This window comes from Polypterus senegalus, chromosome 2 (genome assembly GCF_016835505.1).
Source record: "Polypterus senegalus isolate Bchr_013 chromosome 2, ASM1683550v1, whole genome shotgun sequence".
NCBI lineage: Eukaryota > Metazoa > Chordata > Cladistia > Polypteriformes > Polypteridae > Polypterus > Polypterus senegalus.
The window spans coordinates 113606091-113631612 of NC_053155.1; the positions used below are offsets into that span (position 1 = coordinate 113606091).

Below are 25522 nucleotides of genomic sequence, written 5' to 3' on the forward strand. Positions count from 1 at the left end.
GTGGTGATGATGATACAGCACCGCATCAACACATGTCGAAAAGAAAAACAGTGGAAGTCATATCTGGCAATGCTGTGTGTTTGAGAATTTCAGTGTGCAATTCGGGAAAATGTGATTAATTGAAAAAAGCCAACACATAGACACACACAGGATTTTGTTAATTAGATAATTAGAACACTCTAGACGAGAACAGGCCATTCAGCCCAACAAAACTCGCCAGTCCTATCCACTTATTTCTTCCAAAAAAACATCAAGTCGAGTTTTGAAAGTCCCTAACGTCTTACTGTCTACCACACTACTTAGTAGCTTATTCCAAGTGTCCATCGTTCTTTGTGTAAAGCAAAACTTCCTAATGTTTGTGCAATTTTTACCCTTAACAAGTTTACAACTATGTTCCTGTGTTCTTGGTGAACTCATTTTAAAGTCTCGATCCACTATACTAATTCCCTTCATAATTTGAAACACTTCAATCATGTCACCTCTTAATTTTCTTTTGCTTGAACTGTATTGTTATTGCCTGTTTTATCTCTTTATGAGTTACTTAAGAAACAGATTTGTGCAGCTTTGAGAGCACAATCAGATGCACTCAGACTCAAATGTGAATTGTAACAGTTTGGCTTGTAGTGTCACACATTTGTTATAGCAGATGAAACAACAGGGGAGTTAATTTTGTTTTTTTTTTTCTCTTTCGTAATTTCGTTTATATTGTATATGTGTATCTTTCTTAATATGTTTTATTTTTTTTTCTTAAATTTCCCTCTTAAGGCTTTGCCCTTTCCAGGCCACAGTTGTAAATAAGAAACATGTTCTTAATCTGTTTTGCCTGGTTAAATAAAGGTAAATAAAATAAATAAAAATAAATTGCTTTTAATACAGTGTCCTACACAGTCCCGATAAAGGAACAGAAGCTTCATGTTTGTTCTTTGATTGTAATGAGCACATCTACAAATTTTTCCGCGCATCTCACCATTTTGTAACTGGTGGATACAGAGCAGGGTTTCGGGTGAAACCACCGTGCACACCTATAAATACACATACTGTATGGGCAGAGTGGCAGTGATAACAACAGTCGTATCAATTAAAAATCGAGACAGGTTTCAAACGAAGTGGCTGTTTTGCCTGTCTACATCATTGATGAAATTATCTGCTTCATTTGTTAATATGTGACCCTGTTAGAGGTTCACTGGTGTGGACCACCAGGGGGCATAAACCCACTCCAACCTGACACAGACAGTCAGAGACACAAGTCCAGGACACAACACACGTTTATTTTTCTATGTGGGAAATGCTTTATCTTGTTTCCTACCTCACAGCACAGTCACAATAAGCACAGTGCAAGACAAAAGCCTTTCCTGCTTCTTCTTCTCTTTCTCTCTCTTCTTCACTTCCACATCTCCTGGCAAGCTTTGTCTCCCTCCTCCGAACTCTGGCTCCTGGAGTAGTGGCTGCTGGCTCCTTTTATAAAGGTACCTGGCAGTGTTCCAGGTGCTCGTTGACCATGTTCCGGCAGCACTTATGGGCAGCTCTTCCGCCACACCTAGAAGGGCTCAGCAGTAGCTGCAGCACCCCGTGGTGGCGCCCACAGAACCCAAAAGGTCTGCACCAAACTGAAACTCCCATGGATCCCTGCAGGAGTCCAAAGCACAGCTGCAACCAAGTGGTGCTGCCATCCAATGCTCCTGGGGAGGTGATGCTATGGGTACGCTCCCTCCCCAAGTCCTTCCAGCATAGAGGCGTCTGCCACACTGGTTGTACCTTCTTTGGAAGGTACTTACCACTGCATACACCTCACAAGACCTGCTTTTTTGGAGATGCTTGGTCCCAGTTGTCTACACAATTTGGCCTTTGTCAAAGTTGTTCACATGTTTACACTTGCCCATTTTTCCTGCTTGCAACACTCATCTTCAAGAACGTACTGTTCACTTGCTGCCTACTACAGTATATATCACCACTTGAGGGGGCCATTGTAACGAGATAGTCAATGTTATTCAGTTCACCTGTCAGTGTTTTTAATGTTGTGACTGATCAGTGTATGCTCATCAGGTCGACAAGGGAAGCCTGTACAGTCACACTGGACCCCAGTGAAAAAGTCACTGGTGACATGTTGAAGGTACTGGTAAGCACTCATTGAATTTGCATATGATGCCATAACATTATTTGATAGGATCATTGATAAGGAAAACCAAAATCATGTGGGGATAGCATTCAGAAATTCACGATTCTGATCCAATCAAGTGCATTTTTAAAATGAAAGGTAGACATATTTTACAAAAACAAGTTGTGGGTTTCATACTTGGTCTACAGAAAACGTGGTTAGAATGAGCAAATAGTTTTCATTACATATAAAATCTTTTTGTGATTATTCTGCTATTTAAACCTGTGTGTATTTACAGGTAGGATCTCTGGAGCTGAAACTGCTTGGTGTGATGGGTCGACCTGCCCCAATTCATCACGCTCATCCCAACCAACCAGGATTGGATACTCTTCAAATGGGCACCCAGAAAGAGAATCCTGATTGGCCGATCACTTCACAGATGATAAAAACTGCTTTGGACTGCTAACGGATTCTATTATTGCACAATGAAGTATATCATTAAAATACAAACAACATTATTTTATTTTTGGGTTCTGAGTTACTATGATTTATATTAATAAGCAGATGTTATGATACATGGCTACTGACATTATTCACATTTTCACAAAGTTTTTTTTAAATAATTTCAGCTTTACTAATACAGTGCAAATATATTTTTGAAAAAACCAAATACTGTATGACTTAATTGTTGCATTTTTGTGAATACATTTGCCCTTACAACTGCTATAACCATAACAGATGTGACAGGTTTATGGGATTTAAAACAGTGTTAGTTAATTAATAATATCTGTAGGCTCCTGCTTTGCAAATCTTCCACTAAGGGATTAATGATTTGCAAATGCTTTGGGCAACTGTGAACTACGACTTTGGAACAGTGTAAGGTCAAATGTATCATTTATTAAACTTTAAAAAGAAAACAAATATAAATAAAATAGTGTATAGTTGCCAAAGATTTTGCAAAGTAAAACTTTTATTGGAAGTACACTTTTGCAAGGCATTGTTCTTTAATCTCAACAATATGTTCTTTCCTAGTAACATTTCTCAGCAGTTAGCCAAAACAGGTGCGTCGACTGTTATATGACTCTTCTCATTCATGAGCTGCTTCTCTTCATAAACATAAACTGTCTTCTGTGTGAATGACATCCTGAGATACTGAATGTAGTAAGTGAAATATTAATACGGATAGGTGTGTTCTGTTTCATTCAGTTTCTCCACAAGTTGCTTGTTGCCTGCTTTTCTTCTGTAGTGTGATGGAGGCGGTTTGATTTTGCAGTTTAAGTCCATTTGTTTTTCAGTTTCAGCTTTGACACCATAATCGTCTGCTACATGCTCAGGTGTTTTCAATTTGTGAAGCTCATCCACAAGACTCTTCCTCCAAGTTAATTATCTGTCTTTTCTACTCATCATGGTACACGTGGCACGTCTACCTACCTCCCGTCGCTGACATAAGAAGCTCTTTTGTAATCTGAACATTACATACTCCCCACCCAACAGCCCTGATGTGCTCAGTGATGATTCTCTGTGCAACCACCGACTGCTCCTTCAGATTCTCCATTACTATCTCCTAGGGGTGTGACGAGACGCTTTTCCCACGAGACGAGACGAGACACAAGACTGGGTTCACGAGAACGAGACGAGACTTTTAGAGACTTTTTTTAAAGAAATCTTTAATGTTTAAATATATAGCAAAAATAGCCTTTTATTTAACTGAAAAACACAAAATGCAAAAAATGCATGTCCATTTTGAAATCAACTTTTTGAAATAAAACTTCTATTTTGATGAATGATATGCAGTAATAAAATGTAAACACTGCAAAACATTTTGCCACAAACTGATAGGCAATTAATTGCACAATAAAATTAAATAGTATAAACAAAAATAATTAATAAACAACACAAATATCCTTTTACGTGCAATTAACCATAATTAGTGTAACTATCAAAGTAGTGCTGTCTTAAAACTCAGAGTGCAAAACAATGAACAAAATTTTCTTAAGCATGGAAAAGAGCTAAGACCTAGGTAATGAGGTAATGACCTATACAGAACAGCCTAAGATATGGTCATGTTCTTTTTTAAGAATATAAGCATGTCTACATTTTCTGGCAGCAATTGTGACCTCTGGGCAGTGACTATGTCTCCTGCAGTTGAAAAACACGCTCACTTGGAACAGAGGTCGCAGGAATGGAAAGATATTCTTTGACAAGTGGAGACAGCAAAGGATATTTGGAGCTGTTTTCTCTCCACCATGTCAGAGGGCAGCAACTAAGTGGGATAGATGCCTCTCTTCTGTAAAGTTCAGTTTCCCTCTCAATTCCTTTGCTGGGCTGTTCTGTCTTCGAGAAAGAGTCCCCTAGCAGATCCTCAAGTGCTGTCTTCTTGGAAGCAGGTTCCTCTTCTGACTCAGCTCTGCCTTCAGCTTCAAGAGCCCCTCGCCCCATGTGTGGAACAATGAACTGATGCCTCTTCCTTGCGCTCCATACTCTTCTCATCTGTGGGCTTCAAGCAGCAGAAACACTGGCTTTAACATTAGCAAGCAGCAAAGCAGTCCCCCTCTCTTTTAACACAAATACACTCACTCTGATGCTCTCATGTTTACAACACACACACACACACACACACAAATACAGCATGAACCTATTAAATCAATTAAAATTTAGTACTGGAAACATAAATCTTCTAGGGAAAAAAAAATCAAGTCAATGATACCTGGTTTTGCTGCAACTGTTCCACCCTTTTCTGTATCCTCTGAAAGACTGCCTCACGCTGATTGCAGTCTAGCTGCGGTAGAGACTGGAATCTTGGGTCCAGCGCAGTGCTCTCCAGCAGGTAGTTGTATACATCCCCACTGTATCTGCCTGAAATATTGCTGAGAATTGCTCTCTTTGTGTCGGCCACAGTGGGGGAATCACTGTCATTTGGTGCCATGTTTTGTTCTATCATGTTCTTCAGTGGCACGATGAGTGACACTGTGGGCCTCTTCTCTTCACACAAGACAGAGGTAGCTGTCTTTAAAGGATTCAGCAGCTTCACAAGAAATTCGGCATTGACAATGTCGCAGGTATCCAGTGTGTCAATGTTTCGGGCATTTTGTCTTATTTCTGGACTGGTGAGCGTTGCTGCTATAGCAGTCTGCTGCTCCAGGTAACGAACCAGCATATCCAATGATGAATTCCATCGCGTGGTGACGTCCATTATTAATTTGTGCGGTGGCAGTTGTAGCAGCTTCTGCTTAGACGTCAGTACCGCGGCAGCTGTCGAACTCCGGTGAAAAAAAGCAGTTACACGTCTCACCCGCCCGAGCAAACGAGCGACACGCGCAACACCGAGGCCAGCCTGTGTAGCGAGATTTATTGTGTGCGCGAAGCATTTGATGTGCGGCTCAAATCCTGCCTCGCACACAGCCACATCCATATTACGCGCATTGTCTGTTACAATAGCGATGCAATGGTTTGGCTTTTTAAGACCCCACTGTGTGACAGCTTCTTGTAAAACTTCAGCGACGTTTGCCCCTGTGTGTGATTCAAAAAGTGGGCGCGTCTGCAGTACAAAATGTACCATTTCCCAATTACTGTTGATAATGTGGGCTGTAATTGTGATATAGCTCTGTGTACACCTAGAAGTCCAACCGTCAGTAGTTATGGCGATGGTTTCTGCCTCTTTCAGAGCCTGTACAACGTTTACCTTGCACTCTTTGTACAGGGTCGGGACCACCGTGCGAGTAAAATGTGCACGTGACGGGATGGCATACTTTGGTTCCAGTGTGTGGATGAGTCGCCGAAATCCCAGATTTTCCACCACAGAAAATGGTCTCATATCGGCTGCAATGAAAACGCCGATGTCTCTTGTTATTGCCGTGGCTCTTGCATTGGATGGTGGAAGTTTAGCTGCAAAGGCATTTGTTATGGTTGTTTGCCCTTTTATGCGAACTGAATTGCTTTCCATTTTCTTCACAGGCGCAGCTTTTAGTAACGAGCTGTGGTTGTTTTCTAAATGCTTTTGCATAGTGGTTGTGTTAGCAGAGGTGTACGGTATTAATTTCTTACAGTGTTTGCAAATTGTCTTTGTCTTGTCTGTCATTTTTTCGCCATTTCTTATTTCCACAAGGAATCCAAAATGTTGCCACACGAATGATTTAAATGTCGCGGGCGCATCTTCTATCCTTACTTCTTCCTCACGCTCCATCATGCCAATAACGCAAGGATATCGTCACGTTCTCGCGAGACCAGACGCATCTCGCCAGACAAATCTGATCTCGCGAGATCTCGTACCACGAGATCTCGTCACACTCCTACTATCTCCTTATTCGCAGAGAACCTCCCTTTCTCCACTTGGGTCTGTCCAAGAATATCCCCTCAACCTTGTGTCCTTCGCTTTGGAACCCATAGTTCAATTCAACATAGCAGGAAACCTTTCTGACTCGGAAGTCTTCCGAGCACATGACAAAAAATCACAAAATTCCTTGATCTTCAGCACATCAGCACAATGGACTCATTCTCTTGATTCACTGCGACAAAGAGTGAACAGGACACTCTTCATGTTCTGAGCCCACTACTCCTTATTTGATACAATTGGTCTTAGTTAATGACATTGCATAAAGGTCCGACAATTAAGTTTGTGAACTCATATTACAAAAAGTGCTACATACCTCACTGCAGAATATCACTCCACTCACCTTCGAAGTACTCCCCTTGGGAATCAATGCACCAACTGCAGTGCCCAGTCCAACCTTCAAAGCAATTTTGGAACTCTTTTTCTGGAATGACCATCAGCGCTGTCATCGTATTATGTCCTGAATGTCATCAAAATGTCTTCCTTTCAATATTTTCTGTGTCTTTGGGTAAAGAAACAAGTAATTGGGGGCCAAATCAGGTTAGTGGATCGGGTGTTCCAATACAGTTATTCGTTTACTGGCTCAAAAATCCAACGCAGACAGTGCCGTGTGAGCTGATGATTGTTCGTTTGCTTTATTTCTCGTGACGGCACACAAGAACAAGCAACAACAATAACGAACACCACTCAGCAAGACACTGGCACACGTCGACACTAATATACCAAGGTTATGAAACTTTACCTTGCTTTTTGTACAGTGCTGCCAGCGTAAGCGCACGGTGGCAAGTTTGCAAACTGAATAGTCAGACGTATTCCTGACAAGCAGGTGGCTTCTTAAGAAGTGTGGCCAACAGAGCAATCGCAAAATGTTTACATTCCATTTTTATTATTAGCGACTGTCTCTCTGATAAATACTTGTTGGCCTTAAATTGTTCTCTGCCACAAATCCAACGTCCACCACGGTGGTATCCTCTCTGCTCACTGGTTTCCTGAAAAGGGACCTGGAGGAGCTTCAGTGTTGAAGTGATTTTTTGCATAACAAAACGTTCCATGAGCCAACAGGATAAACAAAAGTATCTCACAAACAATTGACTCCAGTTACTTTTTCATATAAATGTATTTAACAATGAATGTCTTCATATATAAATACATATGTAAAAAATAATTTGATGGTATTGCTTAATTTATGTTTTAATTTTCTGTAAAATTAAATCTAGGGCCTGAATTTTACTTGTGCCAGATCAGCATTGGGCTTACAAAGAATACTATGATATTTCTGGCCTACCCGAGGTATCTCTTCAAGTGCAAGTAATACATATATTTACTGACATTTTCTGTTCTGTTACTAAAAAGTAAATACTGCTTAAAATCAATATTAGAATTAAAATTCAAGTATTATTATTGTGCTTAGTGAACAGCAATATTATTCAGTATATAGGAGCTCCAAATTATTAATGCTGACAGACTTTCAGCATAAATAGGTCACAACCTGTGCTTTTAAGAAAGTTCTCTCCACATCCAGGATGGTCTTTGAATAGCCACTTGTATCCAGCAGAGGGCACATGCTCCCTGGGAAGAGGTTTGTCAGAGATTGCAGCCTTTAGTATACCACTAATATATACAGTATATAAAAATATATAAAGTATTGTTTCATTCCCTAGTGGTATGGCAGTGATTCTAAAAGGAAAAAAGAATCAGCAACACTAAAGGAAGATTATATTTTAGCTTCAGTTTAATATTAGCTTAACACTCACAATAAACAATAGTCAAAGGAGAGCGAGCTATCCTTGACCAAAGCATGATGCAGATGAGGTTTCTTGAGATCGGTGCTTGTCCAGTCTGACAGAGGGCGTGGGAAAGCATTGTGCCCTACTGTAGGCATGGGCAGGAACGACGTCTTCCATCCATCCGTCCATAGGGCGAGTTCTGGAATTCCATGCAGTTGTTCGATTTTTATATCTTCTCATTAAGCATGCAATCTCCAAACGTAGATACAGTTGGTTTGCTGACTGCAGAGGGCGCTTGCTTGGAGACCCTTGAAATAGCTGTGAACCCAGGCCAAATAGGACACATCAGTGTTATGCCACACTTGACTCATCTCCCTGCCTTGTGTTATGTGAGAGACACGTCTTTTTCCTGTCAGCTGTCTTACCTAAATATGTCTGGTTTCTGTTCATATGAGTAAAATCAGGTACAATGAAATAAACTTTACAGATCAAAGTGACAAAGTACTTTCAATATTGGCTAAGCTACACTCGTAGAGGCTGGAAACGGTATGGTCCAATTTCCACCCGCTCAATCTATGTTTAGCGATAAATGCATTGTTGGAAACGAAGTTGATCAATGTCTTGTTCACAACAGGCAAAAGTTCCGGCTGTAACAAGTCAAACACTATCCAGTTACTGGTGGGCACGTCCATGGATAATTAGACATTATTATCTAGCCCAACCTGTGTTTTGGTATTGTACAATTTTTATTTCTTCATAATCTCTCAAACAGTTGCACGCCCCAATAAACTCCAATCCTACATACCTAATTTTCACTTCCCCACCATTCCAAATCTTGATCTAGTTCTTTGAGTCTCGTCAAATATGAGATTACTCAGTTTGTAAAGCACTTCTCTGACAATGCCAAATGTAATAAAATATGCACATTTTGTTTCACTACATGAAAATTTAACTGGGATTTCACCATCGGTGAATATTTGAAACAGCTGTCCCATATTGGTTAATGATTTGTAAGAATAGTGCAAATCAATTCCTTTCATCACCCATAAATCTTCAGTAGACAAGACATCAGTGTTTGATTTCTGTTTGCCTGACTAGCTTGTTGCATATAAGAGTTGTACTAACCTTTGCTGTGCTAGCTAAAGAGGAGCTGAACAAGGTGTCGTTGCCTTCTCATTGTCGATGTCTTTTACCGTTTGCGTGACTTGCTAGCGCAGCTACACCCATATTCTTTACCGCAAATATTTTCCCACATAATTTACATTTTGCATGTGCCGTGTCTTCATCGTTATGAAGCCATAGTCTGTGTTTTTCATTTGTTAACCAGAGATTACCAAACACACATTTACCCAGCATTTTGGCATATGTGTTACAGGCTGGCTCACTGCAGAATTGTCACAAGATCTCATATAATTAATAAACACAATCCTCTTCTCAAGATTTTGCTAATTTACAAAATTACATAACATCGACCTTATTTCCTGTATAATAAAAAAAAAATTATGACTTTTCCAAAAAACTTGATGGTCATATTGATAAATTTTTCAAAGCTATTCTAGGCCTGGAAAAAATAAATTTCACTTTCCAATAACTTTTCCAGGATTTCCATGATAGTGGAAACCCTGCTATGAACATCACATATTAAAATAAAAATTAGCTGGAGGTTGTCTCCTTCGGAGATTTGGGCCAGCGGTCACATTTAGGTAGGAGTGAAATTTAAAGGGCTTAATTTACAGGTGCAGTTTTCAATATCTGGAAAAGATCTGGGATTAACTTGCTTAGAGATCTTTATATAGACAACATCTTTACATCTTTTGAACAATTACATTCCAAATTTAACTTTTCAGCTACACATTTCTTTCACTATCTTCAAATTAGAAACTTTGTCAAACAGAACCTGCTCGATTTCCCTCATCTCGCACCTTACTCTATGCTGGAAAAAATATTGCTCAATTTCGAGGACTTAGACACCATTTCTGCAATATATAAAATTATTTTACAGTCCCTTCCTTTCAAAGATCCAAGAGGACAATGGAAAAGCATCTCTCACTCAACATGTTATCAGAAAAGGAGTGGAAGGTAGCAATGCAGAGAATTCACTCGAGCTCCATATGCGCAAAGCATACAATTATTCAACTCAAAATTATATATTGAGCACATCTGTCTCACCTAAAACTCTCCAAAATGTTTCCAGGGCAAGATCTAACCTGCGAATGCTGCAGTCAAGTTCCAGCCTCACTGGATCACATGTTTTGGGCCTGCACCAAATTAACATCATTCTGGAAAAAAATTTTTAATTACCTTTCAGACAGCCTTGGTGCCACAATCCCTCCTAATCCATTAACAGATTCTTCCAGGTGGGCTTAAGGTGGAGAAGGACAAACAAGCTGTGATTGCATTCATTACACTTTTGGCATGCCGACTTATATTGCTAAACAGGAAGAATCCTAACTCTCCCCTTTTAAGTCAGTGGGAAACCGATGTGTTATACTATTTGAAACTGGAAAAAAAATCAAATATTAGGTTAGAGGATCTGTACAGAACTTTTTCAAAACCTGGCAGGATCTAATCAATAATATTTTAGAATAAGCTCTTAAAGCATCGAGGAAGCAATTATCTCCGAATTTCTTTTTCTTCTCCTTTCATCTCCATTGCCCTATTAAACTCATAAATTTAGGTATGTTTACAAGCTTTACGTTTTACTCCGTTGGCCATGCTCTCTTTCTCGGGGGTGGGGGTTGATTTGTTTTCAATCCTATTTTTGGCAAAAATTGATCTATTTGTATGGAATGATTACAATAAAATTAATAAAATAAAAAAAAATAAAAAAAATTTACAGGTTAGTTGGTTGGGTTTGGTGCTGATTACTTTGGCAAGGGGAGAGACCAACATTAAAGAATATTGCCTAACGCTAAATGCAGTAACATGCAAAATATAAATAATTATGATCTTATGATTGCTATAGGCTCTCATAATTGTATATCAGAAATAATCAATAGCACTTGCATATCTTTCTTATGAAATATGAGGTGTGATCAAAAAATACAGTGAAAAAGAAAAATGATTACAGTAAAAGACACAATCCCATTAATTCTCCTCAAAGTACTCCCTGCTCACTTCGAACACACTTATCCCATCATTCTTGCCACTTTCTGAAGCAGTTCTGAAGTCCTCTTTTATGATTGCCTTCAGTTGCACTGTTGTTGTTGTCATGATGTCCTGAATCACTTCAAAAAGTTTACCATTGAAGGTCATTTTGACTTTGGGGAATAGCCAGAAGTCGCATGGTGCCAGATCCAGTGAATTAGATAGATGAAGACACACTAATATTTTTATCTGACAGAAATTGCCATACCTGAAGCGATGTATGACACTGATCATTGTCATGATGGAGGATCAAACTGCGTGCCCATTCCTCAACTCATTTTCTAGGTTCATCGTTTCTTAAACGCTCTGATAAGCTCTTATAAAATTAAGAGTTCACCGTAGTGTTCCTGGGTACAAACTCCACTTGCAAAATTCCAACAGTATGTCAGATCTTGATTGATGCACTTTTTTGCACAATAAGAACTGGGCGATTTCCATTGAGAACTCTGAACCTTAGTCTCAGGATCATAAGCATAGACCCAAGTTTCTTCTCCCGTGATGACATTTATTAAAAAGCTGGAATCTGAAGCAGCACAATCGTGCAACTTCAATGAAGTTGACAAATGCTGTTGCTTTTTTTCGACCTTCAAAATACGTGGAACAAATTTCACACTTGCTCTCCTTATGTCCAAATCTGTTGTTGAAATGTTTTGAATGGAGCCATAAGAGATGTTCAGATCCTCAGAAATTTCCCCAATAGTCAATTGCCTGTTTGATCAAATCATTTTGCTTACTCTTTCAACATTCTCTTGGTTTTTTGATGTTGATGTTTTGAACGTCTTCAACCGATTCACAACCACTCGTAAACCATCTTCATGGTCACTGCAGCATCACCATAAAGTAATTAACATTTTGTGCATTTCTTTAGCAGTTTTTTGCAATTTGAAACAAAATTTCATGTTAATTTGTTGTTCGTGATCCATGTTAATTTGTTGTTCGTGATCCATGATTTACAACACACTATAAAACGCGCCTTCTCTCATTCATAGCTCACAACCAACTGACCACACTGAATAAGCTGAAACTTGGCACATACTGCTACTAAGGCCTGATGCGCTGCTTCCCGTATTGAAGATCACTGCCTTTCAACTGGATGGTGCTCAGCAGTAGCATTCACTGTATTTTTTGATCACACCTCGTCATGGCTTAGGTGACATGCATGTATGCAAGATGGGGAAGTGAATTTAGTACAACACCTGTGTTACTTTTTTGCTCACATATTCCAGGCACACAACCCAGGTCACCCTGGTGGTAGAGCCACCCATGAGTTGCAGCGACACAATTATGCTTCACATACAATTCCGCTAACTTTGACCTTTCGTAGTCATTACTTTCTTTCTACTTCCCATAGATTTCATGGCCTTGTCAGTCACTTGACACAAATGACCTTCTTCTAATACCTGCAGCAACACAAATGTGCAATCTTATGTAGCTTAATGATTGGGATTATTTTTAACTTTACAAGAGATTGCACATTCTCCCTGTGCTCTGCCCCTTTATATTGAGAGGAATGTGCAGCTACAAGTCTTTAAGTGAGAGAGGACAAGATACTAACTGCTAGTGTGCTGCCGTTAATGGGCAATCAGATGGTCAACTGAGCAAACCGAGGAGAAACACAAAACAACAAGACTAGCACCAAATTAGTTAAACTTGGTATTTCACCCACTGTTCACAACAACAGCACTTAGACCTTAGGATTGTCTCTCCTCTTAGTATCATACTAGCTGTGGATCAAGACCAGACCATGTTGTACAGTACTATCAACACAAGACAAAACTCTGAAATACAAAAACATGCGAAGCGAAACACAGGAAACAGTTTTCAAAATTTAGAGTGGCACTACTTTCACAGATGTATTAATTTAAGGCTTGAAACTTTGTCTTGTGTTAAATTTTGTATTTACCAACAAGTTTAGCATGATACATCTTACCAATTCACAGAACTTGCCTTTAATTCTCAATAGAGCAGCAGAAGCAAAGGTTAAAAAAAAAAAAAAAAAAATCTCTACAATTTCTACCCCTCTTGTGGTAGACCACCTGGACCCACTGCAGTTTGCATTTTGGACAAAGAATGGAATGGAGGATGCAATTGTCTATCTGTTCCACAAGGCTTATTCTCACCTGGATAAAGCTGGCAGCACTGAGAGGATTATATTCTTTTGATTTCTCCAGGGCCTTTAATACCATCGAGCCAACTCTGTAATGGGTAAACTCAGAGATATGCAGGTGGATGAGCCTCTGGTGTCCTGGATAATAGACTATCTGTTGGGGAGACTGTAGTTTTGTGTGACTCAAGGACTCTGTTTCTGATATGGATGTGAGCAGCACTGAGCACCACAAAGAACAATTAGGTCTGCTTTACTCCTCACTCTGTACACCTCAGACTATAAATATAACACCAGGTCATGCCACTTGCATAAATTCTCAGTTGATTCTGCACTTACGAAGTTTATTGATAAAGGGGATGAGACAGAGTATAGGTGTAAGGTTTCTTGGTGCTGAAAGAATTGTCTGCAATTTAAACCAAGGAAATGGTTACTGACTTTCATCACATCAAAGCACTTCTATATCTGGTCACTATTCAAGGAGTGGGTGTTGGAGGATGCATTGTTACAAGCACACTTTTAGGGTCCATATCAATGATAGGCTGGACTTGTCTCACAACATAGAGTAACTATATAAGAAAGGTCACAGCAGGCTCTTTTTCATTAGGAGACTGTGTTCCTTTAATGGGCTCAGTGGCATCCTTCAAATCTTTTATAATTCTGCGCCAGTCAGTGTAATTTTCTACGCTGTGGTGTGCTGGGCTGGTACCATCACTTCAAGAGAGGCCCACTGAATAAACAAGCTAACACAATGAGCAAGCTCAGTTATGGCACCCACTCTGGGCCCCTTTGGAGGTCATAGCAAAGAAGAGAGTTAAAACAAAACTGAGTGCCATTATGAACAATGCTGTACATCCTCTCGATGACACACTAACACTGAACTAACACAAGAAATGCTACTGGGTCTCCTTTACCAACTGCAATACGCAAGCTTCACTGGGGCAACCAAGTCAGAAGTTTTCTTTCTTTTTAGTCATTCTGGTGTGTGTTTACACCATATAGTCTGTATGCCTGTCTATCCATCTACCCCTTTATTTAAAGAGCTTTTGTAAAAAGCCATATTTCCCCCTGGGGACAAATAAAGTTCTATTTACACTGCAGCTGATGCAATTACATAACGTAACATTTTCAAACCTGCTTAATACAGTTCAGGATTAAACAGCAGTAGGAGCCTGTCACAGGAGCATCAGATGCACAGCAGGACAGGACACAATCCTCAGTGGGCACTCAGGCATTCATTCACAGTCACAGAGGGCTAACGTAGAACTGCCAAACAGATAACGTGAAAGATCTATGAGGCTAACCACTGCACTACAGTGCTGCCCTAATGTTAAATTAAATATGGCAAAAAAAAAAAGCCCAACATGTGTTTGTGGAAGCAGCACTTTATTTGAAAATCAACCCATTTCCGCTTACATACAGTTTTGTTTTTAATAAACAAAAATAGAATCTGCAAGGACAATGCAGCAAATATGGTAAATTAATGAAGAGAACTGCCTTCATTTTTCAGACTATCCTTCACGTCCCTCAGATTGACAAGGTTTTGATATATATACACAAAGCACCGATCAACAGCGCTGAGCCTTCTATTTACCTGTACCCTGTTACTAAAAAAATTTACAAAGAAAATGTATTTTCCCTTATGATTTTAATTTCATTATTTAAAGATGCCAACTATAGAAAATATGTCAATGTCTAATATTTCATAATGTTCTGACTGCTGAAGTGCAAGTAAACTGAAGGATAGTTGTAACATGAAGGCAACTCTTACATTCAGTTTGGAAAGGCAGCCGTAAAATCGTCAATGTAAAATAATGACATGCCAAGCATAAAGCAATACAGATCCTTCCCAATGCAATACTGCTGAATTACAAATGTAGTGCTTTGCTAGTCAGTTAGATGATCCCTTGCAAAATCCTAGGCACAGAATTGACTATGTGGATTAATAAATCATATAGGTTTTCCTTATATCCCATTACATAGGCTGGGCTGTGAGATTCTGAGCTACAAAGAGTTGTAATAGACGTCATTCAAACTGCTTTCAAAGATATTTAGTGCTCAAAGAGTTTGTTTAGAGGTGTTCAGTCCTTTTAAGACTCAATCGCTCCCAAAGATACAATCAGTCACTTACAAGCATAATCTGGAATCACTCATGAGGAAGTTTTCTGAAGATGATTTTATTTTAAACATTGTATCAGATAATCATAAATAAATACAAACAATAATACACAAGGAATGTCTAATGCAAACTTAATACAGTTAAAAAAAAAAAAGATTTTTGTTTAAATCAAATAAAAAAGAAATCATAATGGTAAATGTAATGAGCATCTCATTTGTGACAGTTTAAGTTCTGCATTTTTATGGGTAGATCAAGAGTTAAAATGATTCCCCTTGCAAAGAAAAGAACAGCTTAACGTTACACCCAAGAAGTTTCTTATAAATGACAGCAAATACCTAAGTCCTTTTTTCGGCACTCATTTCTATCTTTACAGAAGTCGCAGAGTACAAGTGTTGCCAGGTACGGGCAGTAACAGTAGCTTATAGCTACTGTTTTAGACACAATAAAAAAATGACAAGGTTTATATCCAGGCCACTATTCCCGCCTCCCCACCCCCACCCTCACCCCCGCTATCACTCCTGTTATCCTTAGTGTGTCCATACTTAAAACTGGAATTCTCACTGAAGAGTACAAACGGCAAAGGTGACTTCACTGTTGTGCAGTATCACTCTTTCAGAATGGATTGATTTCTTCAGACTACATAAACTGCATCTAAAAAGATAAAGGCAGAGCAAAATTAGGGAGAAAATACTAATTAATCCACCATGCTAGAAGTGTTTTAAGCATTTTATTTAAAAGATTATGTAGAAATATAAAAAAAGAAAGAGACAGGTATCAATTGACAGATAGATAAAGATTAACTAACGACAGATAGAGATAAAGTTACAAATACATGTAGAAGCAACTGTGAAAAGAGCTATATAAAATTTAGGGAAGCATGCAATATAAAAAATCAAATGAACTGAATATGGTGTAGGCTCAGATAGATAGACAGATCTTTAAAAATCCCAAAAGAGAAATTTGCATGCTCTAGCTGCAAAAAGAAAAAAATAAAAATCAAGTAAACGTATTATGCATTATCTTAAAAATTAGATGGCATGGGGACACATTGGGGATAAAAGAAATGTAGGTTTCTGGGGCATAGAATAATAACAGAATAAAAGAGCCCACAGTGCCAACAATGGGTACAAAACAGGAATCAGCCACTAGACAAGGTGCCTGTCCATTTGGGAACAAACACATTTATACACAGACACATACAAGGACAGTTTAGACTCACTAATCAAGCTTGCCTTTGGGATATGGAAGAAAACCCAGAGTATCTGTAGAAAAACCCAGTACAAATATGGGAGGGCATGTAAACTCTAAATCTAAATCAAAGCCAGAATCCTTATTAGCCATTATGTCAACATGGCAAATTCAGTATCAGGATACTGCATTACAGGCGTACTGTTCACACCAAAACACACAAAGGTAACAGCACAGGGCTACCCGAGTAGTCAACTAGTAACTCCTTGTTGATATTCTTTACCCATTAAATTTAATTTTTGCAATCCTTGTTTATTTGAACATTTCTTTACTCAGGTTACTAAAAGGTCTATCTATATCCATAAGTTCTAGGTGCTAGAAACCAATTCTTACATGTGAGTGTCCTGTTTTACTGCAAGTGTTAATACTTTGATCAACACCTTCTTTTAAAAGTATGGGTTACTTAAGTTATGGACCGGTTTACTGTCTATAAGGATGGATCTTCTGTTGAATGATTCCTGCATAGACCATAGCTCCCCATGACCCTAAACTGAACAAGCAAGTTACAAAATTGATTGATGAATAGTTTTCATTAAATCATAATTCACTGGAAAAATATACAATTGAAAGAAATAGAGCAGGAGCTCACCAACATTCAAACAATACTTGAAATTCACTCATCTGGATAATTACATCTAAAAAAAGAATTAAAAAAAACAAAACAAAAAAAAAAAAACACATATATAGTTCCGCGCAAAACGTGTGTGGCCGTAAGATCATAACTTACACATATAGTCATTTTAATGTTTGACATTTCCCCCAAAGCCCAGCAATTTCTCACCCGAGTCCATGTGACTGCCAGATACATGACTGTATCAAATTAAGATGGGTATAAAAAAAAAGACAATAACAAATAATACCATCAAGACCAAAAGTATGGCAAGCTGCTTATTAAGACCCTACATTTATAAATGTGTAAAAGGTAAGTGGGGCCAGAATAGAGTTATTTTTAATAATACTCAAAAAAGTATTTCTATACACTTTACTTTTAGGATGAAAATTAACTAAATTTAGGAGGTGCAGTTTGATTCCTGTCTTTGTCTAGTAGTGATGTTCACAATGACCACAAGACTATACAAGTATATAATATCACAATATAATGGTTAAAAATCACACAGATTATTCTGATGCATCTTGATGCTGTAAATGAAAGAGTATTTTATTTGGATACTGCACCTCCTTAAATCAGTTCATTTTTTATTTTTTCTGTCCAGCCCACCCATCTGACCTTATCAAACTCTTCTTTACAGATCTAAAAAAGGATTCTATATATGCTCTACTACTCTATTAATTATCCATCCATCAAATGTAAGTATGCATTATTTTTGTATGTTACTTATTCCTTATTTTTACCTAATTTTAATGTTTTGTTTTTCTTTCTTTGCAACTATTTCTTTGACATCTAGTAAAGCATTTTGAGCTACATCAACTGTTAGAAAATGTGCTACAGAAATAAATGTTGTTGGTATTGCATTTGCAGCCTTAACAGGAAGGCAGGTGTTGGCTCCTTTTTTACAGTTAAAGTCATGATGCAGCAACTGACATTTGTTTAAAATGACACACATAATGCAAATATATGCTGAATTAAGCAGATGCAAGCTCTATGGAGACATATTTTTCCTCACCAACTCACTCTATAAAAAAGGAATCACCTGAATTAATGTTTAGCCAGTAGTTTTTGTTTTTTTTTTTTTTTGTACTCTTTAAGAGGTTTACATTATTTTAAACTTTTAAAATCCTGTTTAGCTTTGTTTTCGTGACTTTCTCAAATTCTATTTGACTATCATAATGGGATATTAGCCAAATTAGAACAATGCAAAACAGTCTTGCTATGTTAATCAAAAATAGAGGGGCATTTATCAAACTCAGGAAAGTTCTACATGCTCTCCGCCATTTCATTATCATTTACATGGTACGGCTGAATTTCTCCTGTTCCATTCTATCTGCAATTAAACATTAGAGAAGAGGACAAATAGAACAGGGAAGATGAACAGAACAAGAAACCAGCTATGTTTATCATATCTATGGCACTGAGAAAGTGTTAAATTAAATACATTACATGTCTTAATTATTTTAAATAATTGCATATAATTTATTTAAAAGTATACCATAAGAAGCCTGTTGGACAGTGATAGCTGACCAACAATATTTTGACATCTCTATGTACTTTCAACAGATGTAAATAATCACCCCAAAATTTAATTGCCTTATATTAACCTCTCTCAAAGACGTGCCTGTTACTTAATTAGTGACTGTAAAGTGCACAATATGAATGTGAATGTGTGAGTACCTTACGTAAGACTGGCATGACATGTTGACAGGATACACTCGGACAGTCAGTTACCCTAAATTTGTATTTAGCTCGTTCAATAAATTCATGAGTAGATGTAGGACTAATAAGATAAAAAATTTCCAAATTATATGTTGTAACAGAAAAGGACAAAGTCGTTCAAGGAAGTCCAAGACAAACAAGGAACGCATAAGAAATTCATGCATTCAACTTGTACTATTTAGCTTGTGAAAAGTTATAAATGTGTGAATATAATTCCTGGTTTTAGAAACCTTAAGAAATTGCTCAATAGCATTATGTCCTGACTCACACACATTTTTCACAGGTTTTGTCACGATTACAGTAGTCCAGTAATAAAATGCGTGAAAGGGAATAATGACCAAAAAAGTGTTTTGATTACTAAATGTGTGCATGAAGTACACACAGAATTAACATCTATTTTCTGCACCTTAGAAATAGGAAAAGCTTTAATATTGCATCAAATCCATGTTAGAATTTATGTTTGAATGAATTACTCAAATACATTCTGCACCTATACACCAAGAAAGTAAATTAATCTACTTCTCTGTGCAATATGGCTCATTAAACTGCTATTTCTTTACACAGAAAAGAAACACCAAGCAAAAGTGAGGCAGTGTCAGCAGCACCTGGGGACTGCTGCATCAAATTAACAAAAAAACCAAGCAAGCTCTAGTCTGTCTGTTTTTATTCATTTGACCATAAACATCTTCACCACACAACATCAAACAACACATACACAGAACATGTTGTACCTAAAGATGTTCTATAAGAAATCCTTGAGAGAAAGCTCTGCAAAGGGATCCTTTCCTGGAGCTCGGAGAGGACTCTGACTGGAAGGACTAGAAGCTGCAGAGAGCTAGTTCAGAGAGAGTGAGAAACAATAAAAGGAAAGGAAAACAGCCAAGAATAAAAAGTAGAACTTTTTAGGGAAAGTTACTAGCCAAGATGATGAACTCAGACAATCAAACTGTTTAATAAAGATCACTAGAAAAAGACAGGTTGTTGGCATGAAGATTCTACACGGTTAAGATTGTGACATTTAGCATGCAAAGCAGGCAGTTAAGCATCAAGACACGGACAACATTTTACAGTTTTGCATTAAATAATAATATATATTTAACAATAATATACAGTACATAGAAATATGTTAGTCGATAAGTAACACTGAAGATAACCTTAATCCCACCGGAGTCCAAAAAAGTAAAGTAAAAAAAAAAAACAAACAAAAAAAAAAACAATGTGCCCCACTGCTACAAAGTGGCAATGTTAGTCACCAAACATAACCATGGCTAGGGCACTATGATATCCACCTATATCTTTGTATAGCTGGGGTGCTACTTGCCATTGACTTTGTGGAGTAAAAGTGGTCTTCAGGTGGCAACTGCCTTCATCACCAGCCCATGCCACTTTCTGCTTCTTCTGGTTGGAACAGCACAACTTTACATTGTTCTTCTATCAAAAACCTTACAAGCTTTACATTAATGTTGTTGGTCACTAGCTGCCCACTTAAATTACCATCCTGTTACTGGTTTGGGTCATGCATTTTTTAAATTTATTTTTTTAAAAAGAATGTTTCTGACATGACAAAGTTCTTGAATACAAAATACCATTTTTATTATATAAGCAGATTTTCAGATGTTTAACATTGGCTTTATATCCACAATAAATTCAGAAACTAAAATCTGTTTTAAAATAAGACCAGATATACTGTTGACTTAATGTTTTGGAGCCACACTATGATTGCTGAATATCTGTTTCCAAAAGATTACTGTACATTGGTGACTTGGAATTATTTATGGCAATGATTTCTTCAGAAATTATGCACAGTCCACAGTGATCTGGCTTGGGCATTTTGGATACAGGTAATGTCATGCTCCTAAGAATATTTTCATCTGTAATGGTATTTCTGAAGTCTGACAGCATTATATATTTTAAAGACAGACTTGCAATTTTTGGCACTTCTTTTTAACATTTGTTCATTTTATTTAAATACTTTGTAGCATGCCTGACATATCCCATTCACTTAATACGGTATTTAGTGGGTAAGGTTACTAATGACAAGTGTCCTCTCTCACAGAACACTTTGGGCTCTGCTGAAAATAGGCATTTTAGGGCAAGAGGAAATAGGAAGACAATGTCAGTTAGGAAACTGCATTGTTCGGATACCAGAATGGAATAGGAATGGGCGTGTATTGTACGCAAGTACAGTATATTGTAGTTGCCCGTTTTAATATATAGTATTGTTTTAACTAATTTGGGCCGCAAGTTAATACAGCAGGTAGCTTTACTACCTTTAAGGGCACAAACTCCAGTTCAGTCCACACTGGAGGTAACATTCCCCATGTGTCATCACTTAACTGTCTAAACTGATAAGCGAGTAAAGGTGTGTTTAAGTTTAGCATGCCTTGTGTCCAACTATAAAGGTTTACAAGATTTGATGCATGGATTTTACTAATATTTTGTGTCATCTGATTCATAAGCGAGTTCTTGATTATGTGCTTTAACGTGCATTACTTCTTGACTACACACAACATAACTACATACAATAACAAAAAACCCATAGCATTAGACCCCAATTCTAAATCAGTATTTCATCTACACACTTCCAGATTAGTAAAGATTAGGCACTAAGCGAGCTAACTTTCATTCTTCTTTTCATTTTCTTAAGTTCACTCAATCCACTTTCTATTTTAGTAATTATGTTGGCAAGCGGACACAAAATACTTTATTTACAGTGCAATAGTAACTTTGTGTGTGTTGGAAGAGTTTATAAATGATCTAGTTTCCATACTGTAAAATATTTGCTAAGATCAAAGATCAAGCTACTAAAGTAGAAGGGCACATAGTACATATGGATCAAATTTAGATTTCATTTGAGAAATGCTGTTGTCCTGTAGCCATTCCATAGAAACTCTGGAAAATAAATTTGAGTCAATATAATTTTAAAAGATATAGTTTTTATTTGAGTACTGGAGATTTTAATGATATGAGCAGTATGGGTATGTTTAATGTAAAAGTATATGAAAGATAAAGTCCATTAGAGTTTAAGAATCTATATATATATACAATTCACTAAGGGCACGCAAGACGCACGCAAGACAGAGAGCCACACCCGCCAACTGTAAGACCATGGGATACTATGGGATACGCACGACAGGGCCAGGCCAGGCCCACCAACTCACAGGGCCAGGCCCACCAACTCACAGGGCCAGGCCCACCAACTCACATAGCCCCGCCCGCCAACTCTAAGACCATGGGATACTCTCGACAGAGCCCCGCCTGCCAACTCTAACCCTCCTCCCACGTCATGGGATACGCACGACAGAGCCCCGCCCGCCATTCACTAAGGACACGCAAGACGCATGCAAGACAGAGAGCCCCGCCCGCAACTGTAAGACCATAGGATATGCACGACAGGGCCAGGCCCGCCAACTCCTCTGATGGCCAATGAAGAGCATTGCAAGAAGTACATACTGCGGTAGGTAGGCCAATGTTATGTTTTTGGACAGGAATGGCGGTATCTTCTTGAAAAGCAGCGTAAAACTGAATGCGATGACTGTGCATGGGGTTTGCGATTTGACACTGAAAGGAATTGGAATGAGTTTGTAAGTGCTTCTTGAGAGCACAAGTTGTTTTGAAGCATTGCTGGCAATGTTCACATTGCATAATTCGTTCAGTGGAGTGTGATTTTAAATGTGTGTTGCGATATCTCTGCATTCGGAACGTTTTCGAATAAATAGTGCATTGAAAGACCTGTGTGGAATGCGCTTGTTCAGTGGAGTGTGTGTTTAAATGTGCTTTGAGATATTTCTGGAGCGTGAAGATTTTTGAGCAAATGTTGCATTGAAATTCCAGTGTGAAATGCGTTTGTAAATGTTTTTCAGTAAGAGGATAGTGGGAAGGTGACGTCACATCAGCGTCACTGCAGATAAATGTTTGTGTTGAATGGATTTGCACAGATTCAAATTTGCCTTTTACTTTTACACGCAGACAATTTCCTGTTAGATTGGCATTTGCAATGTCAATTAATAAGGCACAGGGCCAAACTTTCAAAAAGATATGCCTGTATCTAGCAAAACCTGTTTTCAGTCACGGACAATTGTATGTTGCTCTCTCCGGAGTTCCATCTTTTCATTCACTGACAGTTGTATCCTCAAACCCTTCCCATTTAGACAACTGTGTCTTATAGGAAGTGTTCACACCTCAATAAATAATTATGCGAAGTATGCTACACCGTGGGTGGGCAAGTATGTAATATAGTATAAAACTAATACTTTACATTTTTGAAAATATTTGCATTATGCACAGATCTTTTAATTTTCATTTATGACCTGCAGTCTTATGCAAAAAATGAGGTATCTCCTAAATAACGATTACACTATTTATGGTAACACAGAAAAACTACACATTATAATTTACAAAATCAAATGTACTGTAAATCTAGTAAAAACTGTTAGTAAAAAAATACTCCAAAGGAACATCACATACCTGTGCACCAGGCACGGGTCCAAAAGGATTAGGAGGCCTCATGACAGGCTGGGTGTACATCATAGTGGGTTGCGTCATCATTGGCATGGCTCCAACTTGAGGTGGCTAAGTCACAATATGAAGGAACAAAACATAACTATGTATGTATAACGGCTACACATATTGACTTGTATGTTAACATGTGTAAGTTAACATCACATCTTGTATAAATAAAATACACCTAAGTAAGTCTCTATTCAAGTTTAAAATGTGTTTCAACTGCTTAATATTTAGCAAATATGGTCTGTGAATGTGCACTCTTTCCTTATACTGTAGTACTGTTTGGAGTTTTATTGCTGAAGTGTTCTCCATTTCCTTACAGCAAGTCCTGGTTAGCAATGAATTCAAAGGCCTTTAGGCTAAGGTATTACAGAGCCTTCTACGTTTCAAATATAGAAAGTTTGGATAATCAGGAGTACTGAATCACAGAATAAAATTAGATGACTAAATCTTTTACTATTTGTTTTCTAGAAAATAATTAAAAATAGCCATATCACCTTAATAAACCTGCAAACTGGTAACATGTATTCTTTGGATTAATACAGCATGGTACTCAGGCAATAAGAAATTCAACAAACTGACTTCAATTTTTGACATCAGTATATGAATGGTGTTTTCACTTTTTTTCCCCTACTAACACACATGTATGAGATTTAACTATAAGTGGCCATTTCACTGTTGGTTTTGTGGTGTCCTTATAAAATTTTGCAATGCATTCTGTAGCGTCTCTAAAAAAAAGTAAGACTAATGAGTAATATTACTACTGCTACAACTACTACGAAAGGAACAAGATCTACAGGTGTTATTCTTTTTTTCGTTTATTATGTGTGCTTACATACAGTGCTGAACCATGTATTGTAATAGCCATGTCTGTCTGTCTGTCTGTTTGTCCGTTTGTCCACATAAAACAACTTGGACTAATTTTGTTGATAACTGGCACACTTTAAAGACATTTGTCAATATAGTTCACTTTTCATTTGCACTGTACAAAGTTCAGAGACTTCAAAGACTCCCATTAAAAAGCATCAGTGAATCTGCAAACTCTTCTTATCTTAAAACGGAAAAACATTCTGTGTGATTTCAACTATAAAGGAGTATACTGTGTCAAATTTTGCTTTGGCAATGGTTACACCAACTTGGTCATTCTGTATATTTTCCTCTTTTACTGGTCCAATAGCTGCTCTGATGCCCAATGCATGTGAGCTAGACACTACGAAGGGCCAGCACAGCCAGAAACAAATGGAAGAGGAAGGCTGTTATCTAAGCATATACAAGACTGAATTAAATGGACTAATATTATCTGCAGATCATTATTGAAAAGACATAACAGATAAGCAATGGTTGAACTAATTAATTACACGCAATAGGTGCAGTCTCATATGTGATTTAAATATATCATGGGTTTAGAAAGAAAGCTTAAGTTAGTATACTGGCCGTCCAACAAGAACAGTACTGTGGCTATATGTGCTGCAAACAGTAAAGTATATAGTACTGAAAGCACTACATAGAGGTATAAAGTATAAAAGACTACATTGGGGTTACGGTTTGTTCGGACCTGAAGAGATGTGTTTGCTTCCATGTATCTTTAGACTGGAATTATAATTTTTTTAAATTTCATATCAGTTTTTGCTGAATGCACCTGAATGTTATGCCATTTGTACATTTTTAACTTATGTTTTTTGGTGTTGCATGGTGTCACTGCCACTTTGACCAATACAGTCCTAGCTGATATTTGAACAGGGCCTCAGTATGAAAAAGAGACTAACATCCACTATTCCATTTTTAAGTGCAATTCAGAGATTCATCAATATTCAAATTATAAAAATTCTAAATTTAGGTATTATAAAACTAAGTTTAGTGTATTTTTAAGCCTGCAAACTCACCAGCTAAAATTGAGAAGCATAGACTGTCTGA

General features: G+C 37.8%; 2 protein-coding genes across 25 annotated transcripts in view; one reads left to right on the top strand and one right to left on the bottom strand.

Moving 5' to 3' along the window:
• ccdc83 (coiled-coil domain containing 83) overlaps positions 1–2613 on the top strand; it is a 42150-nt gene extending 39537 nt beyond the window's left edge. For all 3 annotated transcript variants that reach the window (XM_039744399.1, XM_039744398.1, XM_039744400.1), the window contains exon 11: positions 2394–2613. In XM_039744399.1, coding sequence (XP_039600333.1) covers positions 2394–2561 — 168 coding nt within the window. In that variant the 3' untranslated portion in view covers positions 2562–2613. The remainder of the gene's footprint in view (positions 1–2393) is intronic.
• Positions 2614–14772: 12159 nt separating this feature from the next.
• Positions 14773–25522, bottom strand: part of picalma (phosphatidylinositol binding clathrin assembly protein a) — a 161666-nt gene continuing 150916 nt past the window's right edge. For 21 of the 22 annotated variants that reach the window (XM_039744403.1, XM_039744401.1, XM_039744402.1 and 18 more), the window contains 3 exons: positions 23570–23674; positions 19834–19937; positions 14773–16173 (listed from right to left, as the gene is read on the bottom strand). In XM_039744403.1, the coding sequence (XP_039600337.1) occupies positions 19845–19937; positions 23570–23674 (198 nt within the window). In that variant the 3' untranslated portion in view covers positions 14773–16173; positions 19834–19844. The remainder of the gene's footprint in view (positions 16174–19833; positions 19938–23569; positions 23675–25522) is intronic. The other variant, XM_039744408.1, reaches the window with a different exon arrangement.